Source organism: Camelus dromedarius, chromosome 23, assembly GCF_036321535.1.
Source record: "Camelus dromedarius isolate mCamDro1 chromosome 23, mCamDro1.pat, whole genome shotgun sequence".
In the NCBI taxonomy this organism is placed as follows: domain Eukaryota; kingdom Metazoa; phylum Chordata; class Mammalia; order Artiodactyla; family Camelidae; genus Camelus; species Camelus dromedarius.
The window spans coordinates 22,270,772-22,296,085 of NC_087458.1; the positions used below are offsets into that span (position 1 = coordinate 22,270,772).

A 25,314-nucleotide genomic window follows, 5' to 3' on the forward strand; every position below is an offset into this window, starting at 1 on the left:
CAGGATGGATGAGCAAAGCGGGGCATCAAAGCAAAACAGAGAAGCAAAACGCACTGTGGACAAATAAAGAAGAGAAAACGACTCATATTTTAGTGGGAATTAATGCCCTTTTAAAATCATAGTTGTCAGTTTCCAAAGACAAATCAATTCACTTTAAAGCCAGTAATTTATCACCATTAAATGACAAATAATATGTTTGACTGGCTATTTCCCTTTTCAAGGCTATTTCTGAACTGAGTAGAAGCAGCCGATAAATTGCAGTTCAGGGGATCTCAGATGTAACTAATTATGCCTGTCTGGAGGTGATTATACTGTAATAAGGGCAGAAATGCCCTCAGTGCACACTGACCCAGGGTCATTCTTTGGGAAAATGCAGACTCGCAGTGGCACACATCACCTAATTAACCTGCAGGTGAGCTCACGCTCTGTTCTGCTGTCTCCTCTGGAAAGTCAGGAGGCCAGGGCCATCGAGCCCTCATCCAGGAGGTGATGACAGGGAGCCTGAGCTGTTGCAGATCTGAGAGCAAAAGCGGCCGAGGTGGGCAAGGTCTCCCCGAGTTCACACTCACTGGAAAGGAGTGATCCCACGGGGCCAAGAATAAAGTGTGAGACCCCTGGGTACAGCCTGGGGAAGCGGGCTGGGCTGTCACCACCATCTGGCTCACTGGGGTTCGGACTTCTTCTTGGCATCTACTTCTGTTGACAGGAGCGGGGACCACCGGATGGCCAGTTCTCAGCCCTTATGGCTTTGACTCTCAACACTTAGGATAAGTGGGGGGAAAGGTGTCCCTCACTCAGCTGTGCTGTTCCTTCTTCAAAAAACCTAAGTGATCAGAAACCCATGAAGGGAGAGTCTCTTGTTCCAACAAGCCCAGGTGAGGCTGTGAAATCTCTTCTGGAAAGCTCCGTGAGCAGCATCCCTTGCAGTATTTATCGACTGCGAGGCCAACTTTACAGGTGCGGAAGCAGCTCTTTTCTAGTTCAATCAGCAATTCTTTCCAGAAACTGGAAGTTTCTGCCCTGCATTTACAATGAGCTTTCAAGAACAATAAGCAGATTCATTTCATTCATTTTCTTCCAGCCAGGCGAGGAGCATCACAAGGGCTGAGCTCACTGCATTCCTAGGAGGGCAAGCGAGAGACGGGCAGAGGTGGCGCTGGAGGCAAGGTGTTGCGCTGCAGCAGCGAAATGCAGGGGCCCCGAGGGTGTGAGGTCATCAGAGGGCTGGTCACATTCTCTCCAACGTCAGTGGTGGGTCAGAGAAAATCAAACACACACTCTGCCAGCTAAACAGCTTCCGCATTGTCTCTCCCCTGCCCGTCAGCCTCTGCCATTTGGCCAAGCCAGCTTTCCAAAAATGGTCATCCACAGGGACTTTGGTGGCCCTCCTCTTAATCTGTCCTGCCGCGTGTCATTAGTTACTGACACATTCTTGGGAGGTGGAGGAAGGGGAGAGAAGGAAGAGTGAAGGGCCGTGTCTGCATCACCTTGAAGAAATGGATAAAGGTGCACCTTCGCCATACTTTCAAACAAATGGGTTTAACTAGTAGGTAGGGTTTTTGTGGCTATTTTCATTGCTCACTTTCTAAAAAACTAATAATGAATTTAGACCTGCCCTTGACCATCTCAGAACCTGTGGTCTTCTTGTTTCTTAAGAGCAGTGCAACCAACAGGGTCCTCAAAGTATTTCAACCCTCAACTCCATCTGGAAGCCTCCATGAATGCTAGTGGAACTGGGTTTAACTGAACCGAGGGGATCCTTTCTGCTTCCTTACAGGACACATGCACACACCCCACTGACTTTCCTGTTCAGTCTCACGGCTCACCCCAAAGTGGGCTGCTGTATCTCAAGGCAGGGGACTGGTTGTTTCTTGTGGTTCTCCCCGAGGTCCACGACACTGAAAAGTGAAACTTTATTTTCCACAAGCTAATGAAACTACAAATTCTGCACACCCCCCACCCCCAATATATAGTCTTGACAAACCAGTATTATACATGAAAGAGTCTCCTGGGAAGAGAGTTTTGAGAAGAGATCACCAAGCCAGCAGCAGGCCTCACTTCACAGTGAGATCCACATGTTCCCTCACTCCCCCTTTTCATTAACCAGTTGCCTTTCTGACTCTTGAGTTACAAGAGGGAAATTTTTAAAGCGATCCAGATTCCCTTGGAAATCAACACGATATCGGCAATGTTGGTGCTATTCCAATTGTGACATTCATGCTCTCTGACAGAGAACTGTATATATGGCCTCAACTAATGTCAGAAGGAAGGAGGGAGGGAGGGGGAGGGGAGCAGGCAGACAGAGGGACTTGGGAGGAGAGGTGGGGAGAGGGGATATTAGGCAGGAGTAATAGTGAGGGCAGGAGTGATGATAAGATTTGGAGCAGGGAGGATATTTGTTAATATACACCTACTTTCTAACCCAGGGTTTCCTTTTTACCAAAATTGAGACAGAACAAATGAAAAGTCCCGTATCTGTTTCTCTCTGTGTCCTTCCACAGCCATGGGATCTGTTTGCCTACCAACCTTTATAGGAAATAATTTATGGAATGCCTATAGATTCTTCAGGACCTTACACATAAAATCATTTTATTTCAGGAAGATAATCCTAAATTCTCTCCTTTCTTCAAAAGTAAGAAAGGCAGGACTTGACTACTTAAATATAGCTTATCCATAACTAATCTGCATGAACTGAGCCATCTTAAAACACAGGACTTTCTTCTCCAAGCACGTAAGTGCACCTAGGCTGTCTGCAAATTCACGGATGCAGAATTGTAGTGGGAGAGGAACAGAATTTCAAAGAGCTGAGGTCTTTAAAAGAGACAAGTTTATCGATTACCTGGGGCCTAATTCATCCTCGCACCGCCAGGTGAATTCTCCAAAACTCTCATAGTGTTGATTATAGTGGTAGAGGACCCGATGCAGCGTCGGGGAGCCCAGGTCCAGAAGGGTGTTGTAGGCGGTCTGCTGTTCCTTCCCACTGGTATAGCCATTGAAGAGGTTGTAGATCTTGTCTGCGATTTCTGAGGAGAAAAGGAAAATTAGTAAGGTTATATATGTATATATCAATAATTATAAATATAGACACATATGTGTGTATATGCATGTATATGTGTGTATTTATATACATACATATGAGTGTGTGTGCGGGTATGTGGAATTATTTAAAGAATTCTGGACCTACCTAGAGCCTGGAGAAAGTGGTTTGAGTAATTCATTTTATTCCTGCCCCATCAGGTTTCAGTTTTCTCTTCTATATAATGAAAGCCTTCAAAGAGAATCTCTCTAAGGCCAATTTCAGGGACAATATTCTTTGTCTTTACCCATGTTTCCTAAAAATACAGAGCCGCAGGCAAAAGCTCATAGATTGATACTTTATTGGAAAATGCAGTCCCAGGGAAGTAGGAAGAGGATGGAGAGAAATGAGGCAAGAAAGGAGGCAGAGCACATACAAGAAAGTGCACTAAGGAGCCGATGGCTATGTTTTGCAGGAGAGGATGCACAAAACTACTGGATCCCCAGGGGTCCATCCAGGGGGGGAATGGAAGAAGACTCTGTCACCTGCTCCCATGCAGGACTGGTCCATGGGGACTCTTCACGTTTGCCCCCATGAGGCATTAAAGCCCCTGCACTCCTAGATACAAAGTGGGTCCTGCAAAAGCAGTGGGGAAGCCCTGGACGTGAGGGAACAGCATTTGGCTCAGGGACGAAGTGAGGCACTGCCTTGAGCAACGTGAAGACCAGGAGCGGCCTCAGTGCCAAAGGCAACCTGGTCCCTTGTCAGCAGGGACGCAGGTCCTTTGCTAGGGCCACCCAGACAGGTATGAAGTGGCAGGTCTGTGGTTGTTAGAGCAGGCAGAGAGCTGGACATGAGCAGAGAAAGTGGGGCATGAGCCAAACGGCAGGAAACCATACGTCTTGTGAACAACGGGAGTCCTTGGGCAGACAAAGAAAAGCAGGGACCTCCGGATTGATAAGAAACCACACATTTTGGAATAAATGTCCTGGAGGCAGACAAAGGAAGGTGGGAAAAGTCAGGAATCTCTGGCATCAGAATGTAACCTTTTTCTCATTACGCCCTCACTGCAATAAAATGAGCCTTGCAGATAAGAAGTGCCATCATGCACTGACGCCGTAACACTTCTGATCAAGATTAAATAAGGACAAAAATCCCTCCTCCCCTTGGGAAGGTGGCCCTGGGATGAAATCAAGGACTATGACCCCAAACCCCTCCCTCTTCAATGAGCATTCCGCCCATTCGTTCTTATATGACCCCATATTAGCCAGCTTGCCAAAGAAACTCAGTGACGCTACAGTCCGCCGCTCTCCCCTTGAGAGCGTACTATTGCTTAATAAATCCCCACTCTACGTGTTTGACCTCCATCTCTCGTCTCTGAATTCTTTCTGTGATGGGACAAGGACCTGCTCTCCAGGAACATGGCAACATAGACATTCAATCCAGTGCAGGTCCAAGTGAGTCACCTTTTGGTTTAATTTCTCTCTCTTGTATTTCTGCCTCCAAGACGTTGCCAGGACTGAACTTGGTGAATGTGGCAAAGTGGTGATGAATTGGTGTGGCCTTGGCATTTTCCCCTATTGAGCTCTCAGCACCTTATCCGTAAATGTCTTCTCATCAAACCTGTCAGCAAGGAGAACTGACCACATTTCCTTCCTAAGCAGCTGGGAACTGGAGAGCCGTGCTTTGTCTCAGATCCAGTGTTAACTCTGGGGCTGAAGAAACTGAAGTCTACTGGCTTCTAAGCCGGACTTTGCCCACTTGGACCCGCTGTTAGCCTAAAGGCGCTGATTCCTTGTCACCATTCCAAGTGAACTCAAGGCTGCTGGTAATGACACATCATTGCAGCAGTTTCCTGGGTTGGAGTGAATAAAATTTCTACCTCCACTCTGCCCAAACATTGTGATAATTCCCTTCTTTTTCTGTCTTGCCCGTTGCCCACGAGGACAGGAGCCAGATCTTACTTCCTCAGTGTCCTGAGTGGTGAGCACAGAGCCAATATAGTTGATCAAAAATTGTTGGCTTAATGAGTGAAATTCATGACTTTGGGAGTCATTTGAGTCTTCCTTGGGTGAGGGTTTCCAGTGATCTATCTTCAGATCAGGTTATACCGACCTGTTAGCAATTAAACTCTTGTAGTCAGCATCTTTAGCTGCATGAAAAATGACTTCAGTCCAGAAATCCATTTAGACTTTCAGGATGTTAGAATTCTCAGGTTATTAAAGCAGGGTCAAGAGATAAAGTGGACAGTGATTCGGAATATAAAGATCTCTAGTATCTCCAGTTATTTATCAGCAGGCTGTTGATTGCCAGGAACTTTACATACGTGCATTCACATCCTCACATCACCACTGCACAATGGGTGTGGACGTCCTTGTCCCACAAACGGGGACTTTCACGAGAGGCCAGGTTACCCGTCCAAGGTCAGAGAGTCGTTGCAGGCTGGAGTCAAGATTTAAAACTATATCCACCTTCATTGCTCTTTTGCATCGATGCTCAGGGGACGGTAGTGTTTAACCAATTTGAGATACAGGAGGCAGAGTCTTGGGGGATGTGATTCTGGTGACTATTTCCAGGGGAGGACATGGCCCTGGCTGGTCCACAGATGCCAAGTAAGGGAGAGGCCTCGTAGGTATGCCCAGTGTCTGTCTCTTCTGGACTTGAGATGGAAAGAAGCAGAAGGACTGTTCTAAGAGCTGTGCTGTGGTCAGCGGGAGGTAGGGACTGTGTACTAAGAGGAGAATGACCCACGGAGGAAAAGTGTGGGTCATGAGACTGGAGCCCAGATGGGGAGGTTTGGGGCTCCTTCTCCCACCCTCTGATGGATGTCCATCTGTTCTTATTTCTGGTGATGGGAAATAGGTTCCCAGGCCTCAGGCCCCGGTTGTGACAGTCCGCTGAGGAACAGTGATGACTGGGAAGGCATTTTCTGGCATATTTGCTGTTCTCATAAGGCAGCAGTAATGTCCAGCAAGAGAAGGCTGGTGCTTCCCATTAGCAGCAGCCTTTGTGCCTGGGACCAGGTGGGATAGGCCCAGGTTCCACTGTAAATCTCCTAAAACCAAGATAATCTAACTCCAGGGTGTGCTTGGAAAGCCTACATTGCTAAATGGGATGCTACGTTCAGAAAGATCTATATGCCAGGCTCCCGGAGCCTGAGTATTTCTGGCTCCTCCTAGCTCACTGAGGGAATTTATGGGTATTATTTCATTAGCTTTCATAGTATCTCAAGAATTCACTAACTCAAAGAATGTTAAAGATTAGCAGGTTTTTTTCAGTCATCATTTTACCCAGCTTTCCGCTTCACAGCAGTCTTGAGCTATCCAAAATAGGTATCTGTCTTCCCTCTCTTGGTCTGCATGCGATTCAGGAATAGTTAAAATGCAGGCGAAGAGGTGGTGAGGTGTCTATATACACAGCCTCATCACGAAAAAGGGAACCGAGTTATTAGAAAGATCTCCTGGGGAGCAGAGTAAATGAACGGGGCTGGGACTGAAGTCCTCAGACCCAAAGCTATGGTAAGGACAGGCACCATGGCGTCAAGTGGAGCTGGGTTCCATTACACTAGCTGTGTGGCCTTGGACAAGTTACTTAACCTCTCTGGGTTTTAGTTTCTTTGTCTGTTCAATGATGATAATAATACCTACCTTCCAAGATTTATTGTAAGAAAAAAGTGATGTTGAATGTAAAGCCTTTCTTTAGCCCAGTGTCTGGACAAAGTGAGCATACATTCATTCATTCATTCATTCATTCATTTATTCAATAAAATTTGTACTGAGTGCTTACTGTGTGCTTGACATCTTTCTAGGTACTTGGGCTACAGCAGAGAGAAACTGACAAAATTCCTGACCCTGTGACACGGTCTGGTCGTAGGAGACATTCAGTTAAGCAATAAGCGTAATAGGTAAGTGTTTTCCAAAGTGGGAAAAAAATAGCACAGGAGAAGGAAGATTGGTATTGCTGGATGGGGCACTGCGATTTTAAATAGGGGGTGGGTCTCAACTGGAAAGAGAACATTCAAGCCAAGACATGGAGGAGGGGAGAGAGTGAGCAGTGGGGGGATACCTGGGGCAGAGCACACAGAGGAGAAGAAATGCTGGCACAGACTCCCCAGCTACGGCAGACAGCAGATTTGAAAACAGCAGATAAGCCATGGTGTTTGGAATAAGGTGAGGGAGGAGAGAGTTGGACAATAGTAGATATTATTATTTTTTAATTATTGGTCCTGGTTCCCTACTGGATCATGCTTTTCCCAATGCCATTAAATAGTCTTATTTAAATGAGAGGAGTGACTCCAGGAGCAGAAGTGAGCTTTCTCATCCCCCAGCAGTAATTGCTCTTTTTCCTAAGAAATAAGAATCCTAGGAAGCATCTGTACCTTCCTTGGCTGTTATGACAGAGTCCCCTGAAGGGAGGTCCTAAGTCATCACTGTCAGTATTCTGGGGGAGCTACCTGAAACCACTGTCTGTCCGCACTGAAGTAACTGACCACAGAATTCCACATGAAAACTTGAGGACAATGACTCCCACCTGGCGTTACATCTTGGCATTCTTAGCACTGTCCAAATTGCAGAGTGTCTTCCTCCTTCGCCTTGTTCCTAATGCACTCGAGTTAAAGTTCTTCCTTCTGTCCTTCCCATATCATGTCCTTGCTTATATGTCTCCATAACATAGGTCACTATCTGAAATATTATTTATTTTGCTTTTTTGTTTGTTTGACATCCCTGCTTCAATATAAGCTCCCTGAGGCTGGGGGTTTTGCCCCAACTAATGCCCAGTTCAGGTGTTTAGTGAGGGCTTAAAATAAGTTGTCTGATTTGATAAACTTGTGAAATCTAATTATAAAATTCTTGTAAACAAATTCTGAGCCTAATTCTTTCTGTTTCTTTAGCATCTAATGTCAGGGCGGTGGCATAATTAACAAATGGCCGTGAACGAAGAAAATGAAGAAAAGGACAGTATTTATGTTTGGCATCAGGAAAGGAGGATGGAGGTTGGAGAAAAGATGGATGAGAACCAGCCTTCGCTTAGTGAAGTTACATGAAGAACTCTGGGAAGGCTGTGCCTGGACCTGGGGATCGGGCTGATCTGACTGCTAACTTCATTCAGCCTTTCCTGCTGGGAGAGGATGGCTTCAATAAAACAGCGGTAGAAACTTACTTGCACAGTGGCCTTCCTGTCACGAGATGGCAAAATTCTACATAGAGAGCATCTCGCTTGGGAAAATGTTCATATAAGAAATAAAGTCTGGCTTCCTGCTAGATAATTAGGAGCTGAGGTCATGCTCTGGGTCACTCAAAAGGTAATTCCCATTTGTTACTAGGTTTAAACTCAACCCAAGTGAGTTGTATTTCCGATCGCCATCTGGGTTTGAAGGAGGCAAAACGTATGCTTTCTTGGTGTAAGTGCCAGGTCCGTATTAATTTGCAAGGATGCCCTCAATTAGTCTAACTCATTAATCTCCGCATCCGCCCCACATGGGACTCCTTTCCGACTGGAGGAGAGCAGGCCCTGGGAATGTTAATTTCATTCTCTCAGCATTAAATTGCCTCTCGAGCTCCCAGCGGGTCTGCTGGGATTTCAGAAACCCTTCTTTGCCAGGGGGCACACAGGGTCAGAAGGAAGAAGCACATGTTGCTATGCTCTGGGGACTAGAATAAACGCAAAGAAGCCCCACAGAGAAGCAGGGAAGTGGTCTCTCCCAGGCAGATTATCCTGCGTTGGCCACTTTATCCCCGGGTCACTTCGATCCATCTATTCCTGCAGGCAGCTTTACGCGACGTCCCTCCTACCTGCTTCTCACCACCCGACGGCCAACCAGCCTGCTGCCTGTTCAGCAAGCAAGTCCGAGGTGCCTGCTGTGGCTGCCGGCAAGGACGTCAGCAAATTCTCCAAAACAGAACTGGCTGGGGCACCTTCTCATCACCTGTTCCTCTCTGGCTTGTAGAAAATCAACAGATGATGAACTAAGGGTGCTGTGGGTCCTCTCCAGTCTCTCCTCTAGGGGTTTTCAACCCCACATTCTGCTTTCATCTTCAAGGGATTTCAGGGACCATCAGAAGTCATTCAGTCCATACCCTACGAGCCCGGCAGCGCTCAGAGTCCAGACAAAAGCACCTCTGTCTTCTACTTAAAGGTCTCCGTTCGACTGTTACGCCTCAGTGGACACCAACAGTCCCGAAGGGGGAGCTTTTCTGGTACCTAACTTGAACACTATTTTTTCACGTACGTCTTTTCTTCATCAGTATTGAAAGACAAAGAAAAGTTTTCAGTCTTTTACACAAATAACCCTGTAAAATGTCTAGTTTAACACTGCAAGCAGAATGGGCATTGACGCCAAATGATGAGTCTGAGTGCGGGTTCTGGAAGATGCTAGCTTTGCGGCCCTGGTCAGCTTACTTTATCTACTCCGAATCTCAATGTCTGCACGTATAAAATGCGGGCAATATTCTAGTCATTTAATAAATACTTACTGAGTTCCTACTCAAGAACAAACTCCACGCATGGTTAATGATATTAACAGAGACAATGACTGATTCTGGAAGTTTAGGGCGTACAAGTTTCAATAAGAGAACTGTTGTGGCCATGCTGATTTGCTGGTAGCCCGCAGATCACCTTCTTTATGGCTCCTGACTCCAGCTGTATCAAGTTGACCATGACCGACACAGCCCCTGAATGTGTACTCCCTAACGTTTACCCAACACTTACTATGGCACTTAAAAAAATACTTTACAACCCACCAGCTGAATGAACTAGAAAAAGAAGAACAAAAAACCCCAAAAGGCAGCAGAAGGAAGGAAATTACAAAGATTAGGGAGGAAATAAATAAAATACACGTTAAAAAGACCATAGAAAAAAAATCAATCAAACCAAAAGCTGTTTTTTTGAAAAAGTAAATAAAATGATATCCCATGCTCTTGGATTGGAAGAATCAATATTGTTAAAATGGTCACACTGCCCAAAGCAATCTACAGATTTAATGCAATCCCTATCAAATTACCCAGGACATATTTCACAGAACTAGAAAAAATCATAATAAAATTCATATGGAGCCATCAAAGACCTAGAATTGCCAAAGCATTACTGAAGAGAAAGAAAGAGGCTGGAGGAATAACTCTCCCAGACTTCAGACAATACTATAGAGCTACAGTCATCAAGACAGCATAGTATTGGTACTAAAACAGACATATAGACCAACGAAACAGAATAGAGAGCCCAGAAATGAACTCACAAACTTTTGGTCAACTAATCTTCGACAAAGGAAGCAAGAATATACAATGGAATAAAGACAGTCTCTTCAGCAAATGGTGTTGGGGAAACTGGACAGCAGCATGTAAATCAATGAATCTAGAACACTCCCTTACACCATACACAAAAATCAACTCAAAATGGATCAAAGACTTAAACATAAGACAAGATATAATAAACCTCCTAGAGGAAAATATAGGCAAAACATTATCTGACATACATCTCAAAAATGTTCTCCTAGAAGAAATAAAAGCAAGAATAAACAAATGGGACCTAATGAAACTTATAGGCTTCTGCACAGCAAAGGAAACCATAAGGAAAACAAAAAGACAACTTATGGAATGGGAGAAAATTTTTGCAAATGAAACTGACAAAGGCTTGATCTCCAGAATATATAAGCAGCTCATAAGACTCAATAAGAAAAAAATAAACAACCCAATCCAAAAATGGGCAGAAGATCTAAACAAGCAGTTCTCCAAGGAAGACATACAAATGATCAATAGACACATGAAAAAATGCTCAATATCACTAATTATCAGAGAAATGCAAATCAAAACTACAATGAGGTATCACCTCACACCAGTCAGAATGGCCATCATTCAAAAATCCACAAATGACAAATGCTGGAGAGGCTGTGGAGAAAAGGGAACCCTCCTTCACTGCTGGTGGGAATGCAGTTTGGTGCAGCCACTGTGGAAAACAGTATGGAGATTCCTCAAAGACTAGGAATAGACTTACCATATGACCCAGGAATCCCACTCCTGGGCATATATCCAGGAGGAACCCTACTTCAGGATGACACCTGCACCCCAATGTTCATAGCAGCACTATTTACAATAGCCAAGACATGGAAACAGCCTAAATGTTCATCAACAGATGACTGGATAAAGAAGAAGTGGTATATTTATACAATGGAATACTATTCAGCCATAAAAATCGACAACATAACGCCATTTGCAGCAACATGAATGCTCTTGAAGAATGTCATTCTAAGTGAAGTAAGCCAGAAAGAGAAAGAAAAATACCATATGAGATCGCTCATATGTGGAATCTAAAAAAAAAGAAAGAAAAACAAAGCATAAATACAAAAGAGAAATAGACTCATAGACATAGAATACAAACTTGTGGTTGCCAAGGGGGTGAGGGGTGGGAAGAGATAGACTGGGATTTCAAAAATGTAGAATAGATAAACAAGATTATACTGTATAGCACAGGGAAATATACACAAGATCTTATGGTAGCTCACAGAGAAAAAAAAGTGACAATGAAAAAAATACTTTACATAAGTTCACTCATTTAATTCTCACTAAAAACTTACCTACCATTTTATTTCCTCTGTCCATTTTACAGAAAAGTAAACTGAGGCATGGGGAGAAACAACCTGCTGAAGGTCAAGTAGTTAGATGGGAAAGCAGACATTTGACCCTGAGTGGTCTGGCTCCAGAGTCTAAGTTTTCCCATAACCAGTTGGTCTCCATGTTGCTTTCTAAGTGTTAGGGACAGAATTGTGGGCAAAAAGAGATCAGAACCCTGCTCTCATGGAACTCACTAATGAGGTAGACAGGCACTGAACACATGATTATAGTTAACAGATGGAGATACATATCATGAAGAAAAGGAACATGGACCTGTAAGGGCATCTAGCAATGGCCCGTGACCCCTTCTGTAATGAGGCAGGGACTCTTGCTCTGAGATCTGCAGGCTGAGAGGAGTTAATCAGTGAAAAGGACGGGGCTGGAGAGCACTTGAGACAGTGAGACCAACATGTACAAAGGCTCTGCGTAGGAAATGGAAAAGGTGTGATGGACTAACTGAGAAAGGCAGTGAGGCTTCAGGAAATACAGCGATTGATGGGAGAGTGGCAAGATGGGGCTGGAGAACTGGGCAAGGGACACTCCACTTAGGTTCTAAGATGCCCGTTACATATTTTGATCTTTGTCACAAGAGGAATGGCAATCCATTAAAGAGTTGTAAGAAGAGGCGTTAACATGATCAGATTTCTGTGTTGAATATAACAGTGCCTTTAACATGCCATGCATGTTAAATAAGGTAACACATGTGAAAGTCCTTTCAGAAGTTGTAAGGTGCGAGAGCATCAGTGATTTTAATTAGAGCAGGTCTGGGTCACTCTTTCCACTGTGATGGGCATCACCATGGCGTCACCCCCTTGAGCACTGTGGGACTGTGTCATCTCATACTCCTCTCGATACAGCTGGAGTCAGGAGCCACAGTTCAGGTGATTTGAGGGGCACCACGAACCAGCCTGGCGACAGCATTTTTCTTATTGAAACTTGCACAGCCCAAACTTCTAGCATCAGCCAGTGCCTGGGTTAATGCACACATGCTATCAGCCCATTAGCAGTCCAGCTGCTAACAGGCATTCGTGTTTGATCAGATCACTTTAACCAGTGCCAGAGCCCTGCAGAAGTGGTGCCCAGGACGGGTAAAGTCTGGCTGTGTGTGTGTGGGGGGGGGGTGTAATAAGTCTTAGATCAATGGATGATATCAAGACGGCCAGGGAGCTTCCTGAGAAGAAGCCCCAAGAAGTGTGCTATTTGTGTAATGGATGTGGACCCAACCCAAACCTTTCCTAACTGACAAAGGCTCATTTCAGTGCACGGAAGAGGGACGATTATTTACCAGGCACTGGTCCGTTGTTACAACTCCAAAATATACAGTGAAGATTCTGACACATCTCTGGCAGGGAGCATATGATAAAGCAATTAATTTTAAATCTGTAGCCCTCCTATGCTGTAATTCAAAATAACCTTTCAGGTGTACAAAAAAATATGAAGAGAGCGAGCGACCTGATCAGCACCCTGAGGGCCAAGGTCAGTTACGTCACCACGTACCTAAGCACCTGGTGTACCTCCATGTGTGCCTGGGGCTCTCACCAGTGTCTCCCACTGGCTCCTTGACTTGTGGATCACGTGGAATAATAGGATGCAAGGCGGGTTTCCGCCAGAGGCAGAGGTTGAGGAGTTCCTGGAAAGGAGATGCTCTTGCCCTGAGCCTTGAATTCTCCCCATTCCCAGCTGAACTCCAGGGCGTGGCATTTGACTTCCTTGCTCCCTGCTGCCCTGCCGTGAGAGAAGGTCCCAGGAGCACCCCTCCGCGGACTCTGCTAGCCTCAGTGCTTCTTACCTTGGGCTTTGACATCATCCACCACCGGACAAGGGGTCTTCACGATCACGTCACTCGGCCTGGAGCGCCGTCCTGTGTTGTCCACTCCCCACAGGGTGAACCTGGCAGGGAGGGTAAGGGACATTATCAGAGAGCACCTGAGCGCCTGGCTGTTAGCCAAATTTGCCTGGATGGGCTGGTCTGTCCCTGGCTGCTGTCACCATCCAGGTCATAAAGTACGCAGTCTAGAGCCTCTCACTGCCTCCTGGTGGGTCTCGGGTTGTAACTGGCTGTCTTGCGTATGTTGTCTGATGGCAAACATCAGGGCATAGGGCAATGGTTCTCAAAGTGGGGTCCCCAGGCCGGCAGCATCCCCTGGGAAGATGATAGCAATGAGAATTCTCATGCCCCCCGCCAGACCCACTGAATCAGAAGCTCTAGGGACGAGGACAGAAATCTGAGCTACGACAAGCCTTCTAAGCGATTCTAATGCCAGTTACATTCTGGCAACCACTGAGCTGAGGGGAAGAGCAGGTATCTTTGGAAACAGATGGCCTGAAGCCTCCACTCCCCGCCTTGTGGAGGTAGAGTTGACTCCTCTCAGCTTTGTTTTCCCTCTTCTGGGAAATGGGGATGATACTCAAACTACTCGCAGGTCGTTGCAAAGATGAAAGGAGATACTAACGTACAGGAAGACCTAGCACCCTACCTGGAGCCCAGAGACGGCACACAAATCCTATTAATTCTGCTCTGTCCGTCTGGTGCTCAGGTGAGGCTTTTCTGCAAAGCACCAGAGGACAATTTTCCTCTTTAAAGTCGAAGTGAAACAGTCAGAGCAGAGGGGTCCTGACTTGCCCATGGCTGGGGGCTCTGTTTCCTCCATGCAGCTCCCCTGGACCCACTGAGATGCTGCCCGGCGTGCGCCAGGCATCCAGAGTGGAAACCTTATGCTACCCCTGAGAGTGAGAAGATGTGGTTCTAAGAGCTCCCTCCGCCCTTCAGCGCGCACACACACACCCACACACCCCCCCAGGAAGAGGATGAAGCCCTGCTATCAAGGGCTGAGAGTAAGATCTCCTGCCCGGGTGATGCAGCTGGCTTGGAGAGGAAAGAGCAACGCCAGGTGCAGCTGCTCAGAGAGGGGTTCAAATACAACCACGGAAATAACCTCTGGTGTCAGCGTCCAGGGCCTCTAACGACTAATCTAGAGAGTCTAAAGCAAATCATTAACGCCGCCTTTCTTGTCTCTTCCTCTTGTGCAGTGTCGCCGTGGGAGGCTGCGTTTATTGGCAAGTCCGGGTTTTCTCTCCTCTTGGCGGAGCTACGGGGAGGAAGAGAGGTGGGAGGAAGAGAGATGCCCCGAGAGAGGGGCCCAGGTATGTTGTGCAAAGGTAAATGGGCATCAGACAGCTGAACCGCAGAGGGAGAAAAGCAATGGAAATTGCCTAATGATTCTGCCAGGAAGAATATGTTTCTCTTTGCAGAGAAGAGACAACCTTGCATCTCCCACTGGCTCCCCACAGGGCAGCCCAGGAAACGGTCAGTGTTAAGAACCGTGTGCCCCGATGTGCTGTTTTGCCTCCTTCTGCTTTCCCGGAGTCTCAGGCTGGAATCTGGGCACCTCACACAGCCAGGCTGCATCCCCCCGATTGCCCCCTGGGGTCCGAGTGAGCCCCCTTCTCTCACTGGAGGTCCTGGCAACAGGGCCCCTGATCTGCCGGAAGTCGGTCTGCCGGCTCAGAAGTGGGGCGCTTGGTCTTTGTTGCAGACTTGGCCCTGGCCTCACTTCGCGCTGTCACTTCTCACCACAGTCAGGAGACGGGAAACCCTGTTCTCCCCCAGGCTGATGCCCTAGTGCCGGCAGGGTCGCGGGGCTGCTAGCGGGAGCCTGGCCCTGGGCCCCGGTTCTCACTGCCAGGCTTTCTTCCTTCACTGCCTCGTCTTTTTCTGTCCGCCTTCCGGGGCCCTGAGCATGGCCTTGGGACTCCAGGTCAGGGCGGGAGCCTTGCTACTGCTGAAGGGGTGCTGCCTGTCCGTACGCTTACAGGCTTAGGGGCACCTGCCCTAGACAGTCTGTCTATGGTGGGGTCCAGCCACATTTTGCAGCCCACCTTTATTTAACTCTGGGCCACTAATTTCTAGCAGCTTCCCTGGATGTGATGAAAAATGTCCTAAGCCCCAGGTACCAAGTGGCTGTCAGATGGACGCGCTCTCTCAGTGCCTGGGATGGAGTTAACCCTCACCCCCCACCGCTGAACCACTCCTCCCAGTTTTGCTCCCTGTTCCATCCTGCTGTGAGTTCCCACTAACTCTACTAGATCCTGGGCTGGATCTGGATTTAATACAGATGCCTGTATTAAATTAATTCTCACGTTACTTCTACAGGGAAATTAGTATAAAATTTAGGGTCCTGAGCCCTGACCATTTTTAACTGCAAAGCAAGCTTTTAGGAAAGGCAATATTCCCCACAACCCTCTGAGCAGAGAGGACACTTGACCTAAGAGCCCATCCTTAGTGGTCCCGGCTCCCTCAGTCCTCGAGGGAGCCTGAGGACCAGCCGGATCAATGTTGCTGCTGAAGCCAGACTGGGGGACACTTCGCACCTTTCATGTGGAAACGTGGTGTGCAGTCATTTCAGGAAGGCCGCTCCGTTTATTGTCAGCGTCGTCGTTTCCAGCACTGGACGGCTCGTAGGACAGTAAGAGGGTTATTAGCCGGGACTACTGGGCGGGAGAGATGAGCCCTGCTCCCAATCCGGGGAGCGAATGTGTAAGGACATTTACTGCTTCGCCCAACGCCCCTGGGCCCTTCCCACCGCTGCCTGGCTGGGACGGTTCAGCCTCCTGTTAGAGCCCGTGTGATGACACGTAGATCGTGTGTGTGTGTGCGTGTGCATGCGTGGGTGCATATGTGTGCAGGAACCAGTGCAGCCCTGTGCTGGCTCCAGGGCTGAGGTTTTAAAGTCCTGAAACGTGATGTGCGTTGAGCCTCCTTGGGCCTCCTGCCGAGGGCTGCCTTTCACACTCAGCCTCTCTAGGTGTAGTGGTTTCTGCGCATGGCTCCAAATCCACTCCCTTTTTCTGAATGACCTGTTTGCTGTCGCCTGCCCCCAAAGGCAGAGCTGTCCTGTGAGCACACGCTGTGACAGAGGGGTGGTGGGCGACAAGACCAGGGAGTCACCTCCCCACTCTGGCCTCAGTTTCCTCGTCTGTCCAGTGTTGACGTTGGACCAGACACACTTTAAGATCCCGTTCAACCAGGGACTCTTAGCTGTTTTTATATAGTGGACCCTTCTCAGAATAATGCTTTTCAAATGCATCAAATAGAGCTCATGGGAAGACAAAGTAAGCCAGCTGTGCTGAAAGACCATTCCACTCCGTGGACCCAGGTGAAGAGCCAGCGCCACGCTTAACGTGGGTAATACGATCACACTAGACCCTTGCAGGGGCCTGGAGTGGCTGGGGAGTGAGATGCAGTGAGGAGAATGCAGACCCTGATTCAGTTCTTAGCCACCTGCCGCGCCCCAGACGACAAGCTGTGTGATTCTGGAGAAGTTCCTCAGTGTTGCAGCACCTCAGCTTCCTCAACTATCAAATGGGAGCAATAACCCTTATCTCACAGGGTCAGGGGGCTCCCAGAACCACCCATACGCGGTGAACACTCCCATAAACGAAGGTTGCCTTCCTCCATCACACAGGTAAGGAAACTTAGCTGCAGAAACTTCAAGCGTAATCATTTAGTGGTTGGAAACAAAACCAGGCTTGTGGCCCATGTGCTCTCCGCTCCTAAGGCAGGGATCCTCTCCTTCACAGGGCACAGTCGCTCTGGCTCCACCCGCCCCCTCTGCGGAGAGGACTCGCCCCCAGGCCCTCTTCGTGTGATCCGCAGCGCCACCTAGTGGACGTCGGCTGTCTTTCCCCTCTGCTCCGTGCACTTGTCTCCTAAATTTCTGCAGTAATCAACCTTGACAGAAAGCTCGTGTTTTGCAAGACATAAAAGGGCGACGCTGGAAGTTCACCAAGGATAGCAGAGAGGGAGAAGGCACTGGCCTCAGGTCTTTGATCAGGAAATGTAGCCAGGGCTGGCCAACAAGGGGAGGGTCCCACGGTGGGTAAGGGCTGGCACTCCTAACGGACAACCAACCACGCCAGCCTCACTTCGAATCAGGAAACTTGAAATTCCTAATTAACAGTTGTTAATTACTTGGGAATTACTGAGCCGTATTATAAATGGTAGTTCCCGTTGCACTGAGTTGGAAGCATTTACAGCGGGTTAAGCGTTCCACGCTCCCAAATGTTTGTTCCTTTTACCTGTTCCCCTCCTGACGAAGGGCCACCCGCTACCTGCCCAGGAGCAGGTCAGCTGATGCGAATCCTAAGTAGACTTTCCTCTGTCCCATTATCACAGTTGGTCTCTCCTCATTCGTCAGCCCCTCTAGAATGTCACTCGTCTTAATGTATTTTACTTCCATCACGCTGGCCCCTTGGTTACCTCTCTCTTTTCTATATTAAAGACATTCAGCCTGAGCATTCAAGTTCATCTTGCAATCCACGCCACTCACATTTCTAGCGCCTTTCATCTCTGAACTCTCTAACTGTGGAAATGGACATGATTCATTCTGGAAACCTTCACTCTGTTCTCGTGACCTCATCTGTAAACTACTAAATATTTTTCATACTGATGGAGTCACGGGGTCCCAGAACGGCATCACTGTGAATTCCGCCTTCGCTGCCCCTCAGTTTTCCCATCATGACTTAGATTCCATCACTATCTCTCCTCTTTGGTGTCTTTTATGTCTGCTTCACAAATACTTTACCATTGTTCCCAGAGCCCAGAGGGAAACGGGGAAGAGCTTCCAGGAAGAATCAAGCTGTTCCAAGCACCACGATATAGGCGCTCACTGTACTTTCTTTGCAGAAAAACGCTGACCATCTCTAACCTCTATAAACTATCTATTTCGACACCACTGGAGCTAGATTTTCAAAGCAGAGTTCTTGGTATTTGATGCCCTTCCTCCAAAAAATGCGATCACCTCCTCTGACTTCCAGCGTTCGCTCTCTTTCCCCTGCTCACTTTCTTCAGTTCCCTTTACTCACCATCTGCTTCTGCCTCATTGTCCACTTGCTGCTGACCGTCATCCTCGCCTTTGCCCTTGCTGCTTCCTCCGCCCGGCGTGCCTCTTCCCATGTGATGCCACCTACTGAAATTCTCCACGACCCAACTCAGGTGAAGGCCACTCAAGGTGGAATTAATCACTTCTTTCTTTTCTCTTCTACAACACATCCCTTGCTCTTTACTTTTTTGCTTTTCTTTTTTTAAATAGTAGACTTTGGGGGTAGGGAGGTAATCAAGTTTGTTTGTTTGTTTGTTTATTTTAATGGAGGTACTGGGGATTGAACCCAGGTCCTTTTTCATGCTAAGCACACACCCTACCACTGGGCTATACCCTCTCCTGCTGTTCCTTGTTCTTCGGTATCTAGCTTTCATCTCGTTCTACCTGCCGTTAAAGTTACTTGTTTCTATATCTCCCTTCTCTGCTGCAAACTCTTTGAATGATGGGACTACTTACCTTTCTTGAAGTGCCTGAAAGGTTCTTTCTAATGCTGATCGGGACAAGATTTGAGAGACTCAAAATAGTTTTCCAAGTCTCTGGAGGAACTCAAGTTAGCAAAAAGACACCAGCTGAAAACCTGGGGATGGTCAGGGGAAGGAAGAAGGAGGTGGTGAGGGTCACTCACATGTAGATGGTGTCGGGTTCCAGGCATCGTATGATCAGAGAGATGGTGGTGAGCTGCTTTTCCGGGACCTGAGAGGGCATGGCACACGGAGACTTGGCGCCTGAGATGATGTCGTCCACAAAGCTCAGCACCGTTTCTGCCCGGGGGGTGGGGGGTGGAGGGGAAAAGGCGTGAGAGAGTGTGATGGCCAAGCAGCCCCCAGCGGGGACCAACTCCATGAGAACTAAATATGAAAATCCGCTGGTCCCAGGCTTCTGAAACTCCTAGCAGGGAAAGGAGCCCCTAGAAGGAATGGCTTTCCTGCCTCTTTCCGATTCAGCTAGTCAGTTTAGAGCCATTTGTCCAGAGTTAGTTCTGAAACAACCAAGGTGAGATGTACCTGCCACCTCTGTGAGCTCTTTTACGACATGTTCTCGGCACGGGCAGGGAACGGCTGTTCTGGTCACTGGTCACTGCCCCTCCTTCCCCGTACCTGTGCACATCAGGGGAGGACCCCTGAGGAAGCCGGGGCATGCCCGGCTCTCCACGCCCGGAGGCAGCGCGCAGGTTTCCAGGCTTTGGCAACAGTTTCACCAGAAGCTGTTTGCCCTGAATCAGACTGTGGACGCCACCATCCTGCTGGTGACCATACTCGTGCGTCAGTTTGAGCGATGATTTATGTTGACCTTTCCCTACTTGTAGACAATGGACCACTAAGGCATGAAACATTGTTTCATGGGGTGTTTCCACCCTTTTAAGACTTCCCTCTGCTAGCTGGAACTGGCAAAATCAGAGTTTGCTTTAGGACAAGATGTGGGGTAAGCACATCTGTTTCTCCGTGTTTTTGCCTGAACAGGGCCAGGGGGTGGGATTTATTAGCAAAGGAATTTTTTCTTCTGTAATCATGACAGTGGTTAACACAGAACTGTTTCCTAATTGTGGGCTAGGACAACTAGTGTAGTGCAGTGTTGTTTCTTGGTGAGTGTGCCTAGAGGCAATGAAATGGACACCTCTCTTATAAACAAAAAGAAAAACAAAATCAAAGCAAGATTGTCAAAGGCTCACCATGCAAAACGTCTCAAGTGGAAAAGATGGTGGCTGCTTTTCCTCCCCGCTCCTCCCACGTGGCCCTGGGACACTGGGGACCTGGAGCAAAGCCAGGAGGCGGGACATCTTCCTTGTCTTTTGTTTTTACCCCCTCCCCCCGGGATTGAGAAGAGCCCGTGAAGGGGGAGATGCTCACCTGTCTCCACTTTGGAGTGATCCATCCTGTCAGTGACCTTTTCTTGACGGATGAGGTAATCTACAATCTGCACCCCGATTGGAGGCTCCGAGTGCTCCCACTCCAGGACCACGAGGGTGCTGCTGGGCTCGTGAACCGTGGAGAGTCTCAGCCTGGGTGCCGACAGGAAGAAATATGAAACGGACGCCCAGCCGAGACCCGTGACGTCTCCTGATGCCACTACCGGCCACCTTATCAATGGTCACATCGTAAACTCTTCTTTCTAACCTTTCATAAACAACCATTACAATGATCTTTTTGAAGGCTTGTCTCCTTCCCTAGAGGAAAGGTTCGGGAAGATCCTTGACATCTGTATTTTATTCATCTAAGTGTCTGTTACAGAGTGGAACTCAACATGTACTTGTAAATAAATAACTGAGTCAAAGATGAATGAATGCTTGCACCTTACAGGGTTAGTGGACAGGGCTTTGGGGTAACCTTTATAGGGCTTGGAAATATAATTTCTGGTTTTTGAAAGATAAAAAAATATGCCTCTAATGCTCACAACCAAGGCCCTTGCAAGGTGGCGTCTGGGAGAGCCTTGCATTAACAAGGCCACGGACAGCTCAGTGTCTGTAACGCTACCAGGATCTGCCCTGTTGGTGGAGCCCTGGCTTCCCCGCTTGCTGTGGGTACTAACTTGTGCTCAGTTTGGAGGTAATGCTCAGAGGGGACTTTCCTGGGCCAGAGAAAGTTGGACACGTGGCACGTTCTCCTCAGGGTGACGTCCTGTGTCTGCAAACTCCGGTTCTGATTTCTGTTTCTGTCTTTGCTCTTGGGTTTTGATGCATATCCCGATTCCCATTTCCAGTCTTTCTCTGCTTTTCCCAGTCACTGTCTCCTCATTTCATGTAAATTGTCCACTTTGACCACTCTTTGCCTTGCCATCTCATACCTCTTTGTAACTTGTGAAGACTCAAAAATGCTACTGACAGTCACTGGTATGAATCTCCCAACAATCTGAGTTGTTTTGATTCGCTGCCTTGTTCTCACCTCATGTGTGTGTCTTTGGTTTCTCACTTGCGTCCTGTCCCCTGTCTCTTCCTAGACCACTGGCTTCTGGGGGTGTTCCTGGTTTTTACTCACTCCAGCCTCCCTCTCTTCCATTCATCCCTGCTGTCCACCCGCATCCTTGGTTTCTTTATCTCATGATCACCCGTAACCCTGACCCTCGAGCCTCCACTCAGCTCACCAGATGTGCCATTGGTCTCCCGGATCCCTGGGCAAGGCGCTGTGGGTGGATCACACCAAAGCCATGTCCAGTTTCAAAACTCAACAAATATTTTTTAAGCACCCATTACTGATAAGAATGTGCTCAATGCTGAAGGTGCAGTGGGGCACAAGCCGGCTCCAGCCCCTTCTCCCATGGAGTGGCCAGGAGACAAACACAGTGACACATGTGATTGTAATAATGTGTGATAAGAACTTTAACAAGAAATCACGGGAGGCTGTGGGAGCAAAAGTGAGGAATTCAGCTGGTGGGGAAATAATATGAAACACATGCTCTTTAGTGGCTGATGATGAAGGAACGCATAGCTGACACATGACACTGAAGCTGGAATAGACCCGAAACAGTGTGGATATTGACAAACTCATTAATTAGAGTCATATGCAGAGGGCTATTTTGAAGGAAGAAGGCATCAGGAAGCTTAAGCAAGTAACTAAGCCTTTCTGAGAACTCAGATTCTGTGAAAATGTGGACTGAGGCTGGCCTCTGCTGAGAAACAGGGGTGTGTATGATTTACATAGGCTTGTGTAAAACCAGAGTGTGTTTCTATTTCCAGCTACCAAATTCAAGAGACTAAGGTCTGCTGCTGAGTGATTAGAGCTGACAAGAAAAGTAACATCCTTAAAAGACACTCCTGTTTATGGAAATTTAGCCCAATTTGATCTTTAGCCACAACATTTAGTAAACGCAGGTTTAGAAAGGAAATCACTACTTCACAATGACACCTACACCCCAATGTTCATAGCAGCACTATTTACAATACCCAAGACATGGAAACAGCCTAAATGTCCATCAATGGATGACTGGATAAAGAAGATGTGGTATATTTATACAATGGAATACTACTCAGCCATAAAAACCGACAACATAACACCATTTGCAGCAACATGGATATCCCTGAAGAATGTCATTCTGAGTGAAGTAAGCCAGAAAGAGAAAGAAAAATACTATATGAGATCGTTCATATGTGGAATCTAAAAAACCAAACAAACAAACAAAACATAAATACAAAACAGAAACAGACTTGTAGACATAGAATAAAACTTACGGTTGCCAGGGGGATAAGGGGTGGGAGGGGACAGACTGGGATTTCAAAATGTAGAATAGATAAACAAGATTATACTGTACAGCACAGGGAAATATATACAAGATCTTATGGTAGCTCACAGAGAAAACAATGTGACAATATATATATGTTCATGTATAACTGAAAAATTGTGCTCTACACTGGGATTTGACACAACATTGTAAAATGATTATAAATCAATAAAAAATGTTAAAAAAACAAATACTGAAAAAAAAATTCACCAAGCTAATATCTGTCTCTCCAATAAATAACAAAATAATAAAGGATTATTATTTGTTTCATTCAAAAAAAAAAAAGAAAGGAAATCAGCCTTCAGGCACTGATGACTGGCTCTTGTGTCCACCTGATGAGAACCCTTTGGAGGCTTCAGTGTTGTGTGTCAAAGGTCGCTTTCTTAGCTGGTGAATCAGTCTAGAAGCACCATCTTCTAGGGGCTCCATTTCTACCAAAAGAAAGATCTTTTACTAATAATGGGCTTGATTCTCTTTTGACTCAAGAGGTCAAAGTCATGGCTGAAAAGAGCAGGAAGCCAGTGGGTGGTGTGTCTGAAATGAGCCACAAGAAGAAGGCCAGTAGGTAAGAGAAGACGTTGGCTTATAATGACCAGTGTGTTCTCCTCTTTCTCCACTTTCTTCCTGCTGGGTCCTGGCCCTTTAATGCCCACCCGCACGAGCACGGGACCCGCCAGGGGGCAGTGTGCACCCAGACCAGCCTCTCTCTTGCCGATTTCCTCCTGCTGTCTTGCTCCCGCCCACTCCGTCCTCTGGTGACCGCGGGTGCGGGTCCTCCCTTTGGGCTGTCCTTGCCTTACCAACCCACGGGCTCACGCTCCTCCAGCCTGTCCTACCAGCTCTCTTTATCAGACACTATTTCTTTACTTTACTCCCCTGGCAGATGCTGTGTTCAAGGCTAAAAGGAATCCCTGCCTTTTACCTGAGTTCATCCAGTTCTGTTCAGCCATCCTCTGAGAGGCTGGAAACTGGGCGTGCTCGTGCTCAGCCACCTCTGCACACTGCTCACCCCTCAAATGCAGAGACTCGCTGGTGCTCATCCCGACCTGCTCCTCCAGCCCATACTTGTTCTGGAGCATCCTTTCTCACAGCTGTGGTTCCCTTTCTCATCCCTTTGGGGCTGATTAGTGCTTACTTGTTTCCAGGGCTCCCGTCTTTCCCTCTGACCCCTGAGCACCTCTGGAAGGCTGCCCGGCTATCACGCCAAGGCAGGTCCGAAGGGAACCAACCTCCTCAAACCTGCCTAACCTTTGATGCTTCTTTTCTCAGTAGGAGCCTCCTTAACTCTTCTTCCACCCAGGCCATCAGGCTTAAGTCCATTCTCAACTTCTCCTCCCTTCTCCCTCCCCCGGTCAGTCATCACCAAACCCTGCTGTTTCTACCCAAAGTTATCTCTCAGTTGTACTATAACGCCTGGGATCAGGATCTCTTACCTATGACACTGCTTCCTGCTCTATGACCTTGGAAGAATGATCCTGTCCATCTGAATCCATTTCCTTGCCTATTAAACGGGAGGTGGGAGCAGTACCTAACTGCTCCCCACAGTGCCCGGCCCCCAGTCAGCGTGGCGCTGGCCCAGGTCTTATTCCTGATCTCTCACGCCCTCCACGGCAGTAGCACGGTGACCCGTCTTATCTTTGAGCCATGCTGTCCTGCTCTCTCCACCTTCAGGGAGAAGTTCAAATGCCATCTCCTCCATGAAGCCTTCACCATTCTTCAAATTCAGACCGGACTGTCCCTTTTCACACTTCCCTTAAATGTCTCATATACCCCTTACCAAGCCATCTCTTCTACCATTAAATCTGTGCACCTGCCTCCCCTTGAAAATTGAAAGACCCCCCCCCCCCAAGCAGGGACTGCATCATGGTTTTCTTTCTGTTCCCTCGTACCCAGCCTACTGCTCTGCAAACAGCAGACACGCTTTAATAGACTTTGCCAGAATAAAGCGGAGGCACGCACACAAAAGAGAGGTGGACAGAGGGGGTCTTACACGGGCTGCGGGAGAGGCGCGCAGGTGGGGAGCCCGTCAGCTCCGAAAGCGGTGGAGTCACATCGACACCAGTCCTCGATGACGTCTCCAGTCCCTGAGCACCAGAGGGAGCTCATGGTGGCCTCCAGCAAGAGCTGCAAGAGAGAGCAGAGGAAAGAGTGAGCGTCTGGGAGCCCGGGCTCTCCAGAATCCAGAGACGGAGCATCAGGGCCCTGCTCGTCCCAAACGACTCCAGCCAGCAGGCTGCAGCACGACTTCACCATTTGTTTCTACCCCATGAGATTGTTTTTGGGAAACCTGGACCCTGTAGGACCTCTAGGATGTCTCTCAGCGTAACAGTTCATCCCTGCGGTTGAGGGCTGTCACCTTGGAGGCAAGGCTTCGTCCATCTCCCATTTCCCATTCTCTGCCATCATTCCAGGCCTCGGGCTCTAGTGACAATGACCTCTTCACATACACTCGAGGGAGTGGGGGCTGCCCTTACCACTCTTCCCTCTGCCCAGAGGCACTCAGCCTTTTCTCAAACGCCTCACTGTGCATCCTTCTCTTCACCCTGCCCCGGTATTTCCTCTGCACCCCTTCAGCATGTCTTGTTTCTCACTTACAAGATTC

The 25,314-nt window shown here is 47.8% G+C and overlaps 1 protein-coding gene and 2 long non-coding RNA genes across 4 annotated transcripts in view; 2 read left to right on the top strand and 1 right to left on the bottom strand.

The window, feature by feature from the left end:
- ASTN1 (astrotactin 1) overlaps positions 1 to 25,314 on the bottom strand; it is a 293,056-nt gene that overhangs the window by 2,893 nt on the left and 264,849 nt on the right. For both annotated transcript variants that reach the window (XM_031435723.2, XM_031435722.2), the window contains exons 18-22: positions 24,703 to 24,836; positions 20,348 to 20,499; positions 19,126 to 19,261; positions 13,409 to 13,509; positions 2,840 to 3,023 (exon numbers count right to left, since the gene is read on the bottom strand). In XM_031435723.2, the coding sequence (XP_031291583.2) occupies positions 2,840 to 3,023; positions 13,409 to 13,509; positions 19,126 to 19,261; positions 20,348 to 20,499; positions 24,703 to 24,836 (707 nt within the window). The remainder of the gene's footprint in view (positions 1 to 2,839; positions 3,024 to 13,408; positions 13,510 to 19,125; positions 19,262 to 20,347; positions 20,500 to 24,702; positions 24,837 to 25,314) is intronic.
- On the top strand, positions 4,239 to 8,379 carry LOC135318942 (uncharacterized). The gene is made up of 3 exons (XR_010377412.1): positions 4,239 to 4,473; positions 6,825 to 6,920; positions 7,908 to 8,379. It is a non-coding gene; the product is annotated as an uncharacterized LOC135318942 (long non-coding RNA).
- Positions 14,480 to 20,777, top strand: LOC135319004 (uncharacterized). The gene is made up of 2 exons (XR_010377559.1): positions 14,480 to 17,084; positions 17,200 to 20,777. It is a non-coding gene; the product is annotated as an uncharacterized LOC135319004 (long non-coding RNA).